General features: G+C 37.2%; 1 protein-coding gene across 1 annotated transcript in view; it reads right to left on the bottom strand.

The window, feature by feature from the left end:
• Nucleotides 1-2,349, bottom strand: part of LOC119838870 (transcription elongation regulator 1-like) — a 35,718-nt gene extending 33,369 nt beyond the window's left edge. The window contains exon 1 of the mRNA XM_038365013.1: nt 2,048-2,349. Within this exon, the coding sequence (XP_038220941.1) occupies nt 2,048-2,223 (176 nt within the window). The 5' untranslated portion in view covers nt 2,224-2,349. The remainder of the gene's footprint in view (nt 1-2,047) is intronic.
• Nucleotides 2,350-7,393: the final 5,044 nt, after the last annotated feature.

Below are 7,393 nucleotides of genomic sequence, written 5' to 3' on the forward strand. Positions count from 1 at the left end.
GATGAAATCTCTCCAAAATCGATTATTTTCGATTTTACCTCTCTAATTTATTTTCTATCTAACTACAAACGAAAATTCATTCACTACAAACCTCTACATACATTTATCAATCGTTTTTAACGTTTGTAGTTATCGGGAATCCTTTTACCGGAAGTAATTAAGATGAAATCTTTCCAAAATCGATTATTTTCGATTTTACCTCTCTAATTTATTTTCTAGCTTACTACAAACGAAAACTCATCCACTACAAACCTCTAGGTACATTTATCTATCGTTTTTAACGTTTGTAGTAATAGCATTCTCCCCCAAATTAGTTTTGTGTAGGGAAGAGCGGTTTGGAAAAATACTCTTAAATTATAATATTTTTTTTTTCAATTTCTGTTTTACTACAAACAAAAAGAACTTCACTACAATCCACTACAAACCCATTTCTATAAGAAACCACCAGAAAAAAAGTTTTTTTGCAATTTAGGGGGATGACTTTTTTTTCAACCCTTATAATTTTTTTTTGGTGCTACTACTTACGAAATTATCTTCACTACTTACGACTACATATCTAAATCTATCGAATGGAGCAAAAAAATGTGAATTTTTTTTAAGTCGGGTGCCAAGTTCACATAGCCGTATACCATGTAGCAACTAAGGGACTTTTTTAAATATGGACAAGTTACTTTTCATGTGAAAACAGCTTATCATCCTATTAATATTATAAATGTGAAAGTTTGTATGGATGTATGGATGTTTGTTACTTTTTCACGTAAAAACTACTGAACCAATTGCCATGAAATTTGGTACGTAGACAGCTGGATAACTGGAATAACATATAGGCAACTTTTTATCCCGATATTCTTACGGGATACGGACTTACGCGGGTGAAACCGCGGGGCGCAGCTAGTATCTAATTTGTACAGAGATAAATTATAATCTGGATTAGGCTACTATATACCTGTGTACCACTCGAGTAACACTGCAGGTTATAGCTAGTATTGAATATGAAAAAAGACATTGCTGTGCAATTTGGATGTATTATAAACCCCAAAATAATGCTTAGTAATTTTTTCCATTTGTATGATAAAGTTTAATATAATACAATCTCATATCATTTAAAACAAAAGTGGAAACAAATATATTTATAGATACTAGTCTACCATATAAAAATAAGTCGGGTTTTCCTTCCTGACGCTATAACTCCAGAACGCACGAACCGATTTCCACGGTTTTGCATTCGTTGGAAAGGTCTTGGGCGTCGTGAGGTTTATAGCAAAGAAAATTCTGGAAAAATTTCAACAGAAAAGCGGGAAAAACGAAGCCATCTGGTGGCGAAACGGAGTTCGCCGAGTTTGCTAGTTATCTATAAATATATTGTTTTAGCCTGCACCATTGCACACATAAACCTTCTCTCGAATCACTCTATTTATTTAAAATATGCATCAAATCGGTATGTTTTAAGATCTAAACATACATACAAAGGAACAGACACAGGAAGCGACTTTGCTTCAAACTATGTAATGATTGATAGAGAAGATAAATATTTTATTTATTTATTCTTCATTATATACATAAACAATACAAAAAAGGTTATATTAACAGTGTCAAAGGATTTTGTTTCTTATTGCTATAAGCCATTTCTTACTGGCAACCAATTTATTCATGCTGATATTAGAAAATAGACTATAAAAATAATAACAGTGTCTAAGGTCTAAGGTGTGTGATATTCAGTTTACTATTCATTAAATTTCGCCCAGCTCATACATAATAGTAGATCTATATATTATTATGTACACATATTCGCTAGCAAAAGTTGCATGTATTGATTTGGATATAGGTTGTTAGATCAATACGCATGAATGTTGAATATATATATGTATGATAAAAAAACAATATACAACTTGTATATGGTATGTGACATTTCTTATATTTAACGTAATAGTTAATTTATAAATCAGATATTTACCATTCTATGCATGGTCTTAAAAACTTTGATAATGTACCATATTCTACAGTGGAGTAGGGACATTACTGCATGATGTTTACTAATATTACATACCTGAAATTGCCGCGGCCTCGCGGTGCTCCTCGGTAACCATTTCCTCCGTCTTCATCATCATACGAATCCTCATAACCAAAATCAAAATCACTTTTTGAATCACTGTTATCATTCCCATCATTGCGATTACTATCACTCGCACCAGAGTCTTGTGTGTCCATATATTCTTCCTCCATGTTTATTAAGCACTTATTATTTCTACACTGAAACTGCTCTGCATTCCTATATACAATATTTGCACTCTGCAGTTCAAAACCGAACTTTGCATTCGCAATGGCGGAATCAACATTAGTCGAATCAAAATGGCGGGCTAGCTTCGCTAGTGATGCCGGTGGTATCGATTCAAAAATCTAAGTAAATAACCGATTTTTTTACTTTGTTACTAGCAACACTCAATTTTTTTTTAATAGTAATTATCTAGCTTAAATAAATATATTTTAAATATTCTTTCAAGATCTTTGATACGTATGTAGTTCCTACTATGCAGTATATTACTTGCGATTGACAGAGAAGAGCCCGTAAATACCTTTGAAGGGTTGTCGACCCGAACTTCCTCTAGACAGATAGCCGAAACTTAAAATCAAATAACTTCTGTTGACATGAAAAGTATGTAATGTCCACATAATAAGAGCCATCTCATGGGTAAAAATAATTAATAATTAAGACTTTAATTGAACTCGATTATTACAAGTCGGCTGAAAATGCCCGTCAGACTTAACAATGTATACCACATGCCTATACATAGTCTAGCTGGGCTCTTGGAGTTCCATTTCAGGTTTGTTTCAGGCTATCTAGTAGTCAAAGAATTTCCAAATCAGACCAGTAGTATCTACGAATTACTTATATAAATTTTAACACTAGCCTTCTTACATGATATAGTATCGTTTCTCGTTATTTACAAGAATCGATATTTATCAATATATCACTGCCCCGCATATTTTAAGTGATTAAGATGTACGAGTGCTTCTTGCCCGTATTACAGTGTCATAATTGCACTATCGTTGGCTTCTTGTTATTATTTCTGAGTCCGCAGTGTGCGTTTCTTGTTTGTTGTTTTTCATCTCCGTGATTTGACCCCATCTGTTTATAGGTTTTTAGATATCTTAGAATAGTATCTCTATTACAATTTTTCATCATTTATTAGTAACAAGTTGATTTTTTTAAATAACCGCCCAACCTTTACAGTAATGTTGCTAAAAGGTGGCTTAATAGAGACCTAGCAAGGATGAAATAATATGTTGATTTAAGGAATTTTGAACACTTATTACTAAACATACATTTCTTTGTTAATTTTCGTTTTAAATCATTCTTCAAACTGGTATTATAAATGTAAAAGTTTGTTTGTATGCATGTTTGTCTGTCAATCGCGCTGAAAGTACTGAACGGATTTCGATGAAATTTGGTATACAAACAGGATATGAGGTGATTTGGATGGTAAGATACTTTTTACCCCGATTTAATGCTCCTTTGGGATACAACAGGAAAGACGGGCAAAGCCGCGATTGGAAGCTAATGACAACATATTATACGGAAGATCCGAAAGTCGTTTGATTACAAATGGCTACTGAATCCATTTCCGTTAACAAAGTAACTATATATATTTCTAATGAAAATATTAAAACTTACAAATTAGTTATCACATAAATAATTATCGGAATATGTAATTTGTATTCAATTGATAAAATTTCATACACAAAAACGAAATAAAAACAATGATAACGTTGCAACTCTTTATGTGGACTTTTGGTTAACTCTTATCATTGGGCGACTAACCAGCTCCTCTGTCGACTATATACTAAAAAATGCTACTCTTTCACGCGGAAACTACAAAACGGATTTGACCATGCTTGATAGTTATGTAGCTAAGCTTTCGAAATACTTGCTTTACCCGCGGTTGAAACCGCGCTGCACAGCTAATACAGTAAATATCCTTTTTTACAAATATGAATGTTGTACACCGCAAGGATCGCTGACAAATTATTTCATGAGTTTATCTTTTAATCCAGCTTAGGATCGCTAGCCATATTTCAATTTAAATCGTTGTATATCGGACCTTGCCAATAAATTCATGAAAACATTAAACCTGCAAAGCATGGTATATATTTTTCAGTTCAGTTTCAGCCTACCTATATCGAGTAGTCCGGCTAGACAAACAGATGTGAGCGTGAAAATCATATAAGTATCATTAAAAGAAAGTGTCGGTATGTATGCTTTTTATTAAGCTATCGTATGATAGTGATATTAATTTGTATATTTCCTACTACCTACTATAGCTTACAAATTACAAGCAAATTTAATTATTTCTCTTCTTATTACTTAATTTTTCTTTGCATCGACATTCTATATTAGCTCTCCTTTCACCACATGTCATTGCATTCAAATAAGTAGTGTAATAGCAGATTTTTAAATCCATAGGTATGGTACGGCTATGATGCGTCGGTTTACGATAGTCTGGCCCTCGGTTCAGCGTTGATGGCATCGTTCTCGGCATGACAGTTCTTGGAAAACTTTCGCTTGCATCTAATCCAGATTTGCGCTTCACATAAACATTGGAAAATTTGGTTGGACTTTCTTTACTTTTCTGCACCGTTGGACTCGTGTTGCATTTTGGGTACGACTGCGAAAGGCCGGGCTGAGGAGGTATATAATTCTCTGCCGTGAAGAAAGACGGTTCTACTGGTATTGGTTCTATGGGCACGTTAAAACCACCGTAAGGAGCTCCACAAGGAGGCGAATATGTTCCAAATGGATCGTATTGACCCATATGGCTGTATGCATTTAATTGCGAAAATGGATTCTGAAACTGATCATTCAGATGATGCTGAGGAGTCTGATAGGTATGGGGATAGTTAAATGGACGTTCGTTATAGGCATACGTTCCAGGCATATTTTGCAAAGGCCCAGACATTGCACCGTAGCTGACAGGCCCATATGGATTTTGAAATTCTTGCCGATTTCCCATATTACCTGGGTCAAATACACAGCACGGTAAACAAGATCCACAAGGCCCGCATGGCAGACACGGGCCGCAGGGAGGACAGGGCCCGCATGGACGACAAGGCCCAATGCAAGGTGGTCCACATGGGGAACCAGGACAGGGCGGAGCCGGGCCACAAGGCCCTCCAGCTATTACAGGACCAGCACAAGGTCCGCACGGCCCAGTAGCAACATGATACGGTCCACAAAACCAAGTACCGTATGGATAATAGAAATAACCTGTCATATATTGCAGGCATTTGGGAGGACAGTTGCAAGGAGGTGGGAGACATCCACAAGGGCCACAAGGGCCACCACAGGGACCACAAGGGCAGGGACAGGCGCAACTACTGCTTAAATTCTGAAGAGTATCCGACATCGTTGTTGCACTTCGAGATTGATTTATTGCAACACGATTATCTTTACATCCTCTTGGTGCATTCAGTTGAGCCATTGGCATTTTTGGTGACGCAATATCGGGCCTTTCGAGAATCCTTGTAGAAAAACATGGGGTGGACATACTTCGTCGCAGAAGACAACGTCGACTCTGGATTTTTGGTTTCAACTTCATCTCCTGTACATTCGAATAGGGTAGCAGAAATACTCTTCGTGAGTACCCTCTGATGTCATTCTTCAAAACGTTGTTTACTGAAAGGATGATTTTCAACTGTAGTCTTGTTTTATACCTAGTAAACTTTAGGAATATTCATTTTAAATTTGAAATAAAACAAACATTTGTTTGAACATGATTATTTATTCATCGATATAATATATGCAAACAAATTTAACAGATGCCAAAGGGGTGGATTTTATTTAATTGTAACAATATTGAATTGCTGTCTTGGCGAAGCAGTACTGACTTTTTTTCGCATGTTATCTTTGTAGTACCTATTGTCATTTGTATAGTGTATTACAGTTCTTCATATGGACGAGGATATGGATTTCTGAATTGTGGCACTGTAGAGTAGTTAAAAGAATCAGGTCGAATACGAGGGTGGTCTCTTTCGTCCTTTGTTAAAATAGTTCTTGGCTTATCTAGTTGCGGACATTGATGAGTGTGTCTATATCTTTTGTGACAAATAGGACTCCTAACTTTCTTTTTTGGGTCAATTATTCGATTGTTTACAGTAGAAGCTCGTACTTGTGATTGGTGGTAATATTCATTTGGGAACTGAGGATCTTGCACAGACTGCGATACATTCGACTGTTCTGCAGCTGCATTCTGTGCACCGTATGTACCACAAACGATAGAAGAAATGACAGGAGGGATTGGATTTTTGGGATTAAACGTCGGTGTACGTGGAAAACAATTTGGCAACCACTTTGATATTCCTGGACGTTTGGTGGGATCATAAATCGGAGGTACGGTCACATCCTGATTTGGGTAGGGAGAGGGTTGGTTCATTTCAGACGGATTGAAAACGGCCCCAGCCGGGCAAATACAAGCTGGACAACATTTACATGGCACACAGCCTGGACGCGGAACGGGGACACAAGTACCTTGTACATGGTAAGGCCCGCAAAACCAAGTGCCGTATGGGTAGTAATAGTAACCGGTCATGTACTGTATGCAACGCGGAGGTGTGTTACACGGCGGTGGTAGGCATCCACAGCCACACTTGCAACCACAAGGCCCGCATGGGAATGGACAGGGGCAGCACGCATCGCACGCTTTGCTGTATGATCTTAAAGATGTGTATTTGCTATTTACTTGATTATGACAAACGGGTATGTTTTTGCTCATAGGATCATTATGTGTATGTGTGATATTGGCAGTGCTAAAACTTCTCATAGGGACAGATATTCTTTTAGACTCAAGAACTAGGCTGGGGCTCGATAGGCAGCGGTGGACTGACGATTTCTTGCTGCTAGTGGCGCTGCTCTTCAGCCTTGGAAATGGAATGGACCTCTTGATCTTCGATTGTCCCAACGAAAATGACTTGTATCGCATACTCCGAAACGATAACGCCGTGGCTGTAAAGTGTAGTATGTTGTACGGCCTTGAAATGGTTTTTTTCTTTAACGTCTTATGCAAAAAAATAATAAAACAATTCAAAACAAAAATTTGTTATAAGCATTTAATAGGCATAACAAAATAGATACAAGATGTTATCAAAAGCTTAATAATGTAAGTTTCAATTGACTTTAATGGAAGGCATCCTTGTTATTTTCTTATCATCTCTGTTTTCAGTCTTTATATTGGAGGTTGCTTGTGATGGCATAATTGGTTGTGCCGCTGGTGGTGGAGGCGGCGATGCCGTTACTGCAATGGCCTGCGAGCCACACATGGGACACACACCCCCTTCGCATTTTTTTACTGGCTTCGGACAAGGGCATGGACAGCAAGGTCCGCATGGACCACAAGGTCCA

Source organism: Zerene cesonia, unplaced genomic scaffold, assembly GCF_012273895.1.
Source record: "Zerene cesonia ecotype Mississippi unplaced genomic scaffold, Zerene_cesonia_1.1 Zces_u006, whole genome shotgun sequence".
Lineage (NCBI taxonomy): Eukaryota > Metazoa > Arthropoda > Insecta > Lepidoptera > Pieridae > Zerene > Zerene cesonia.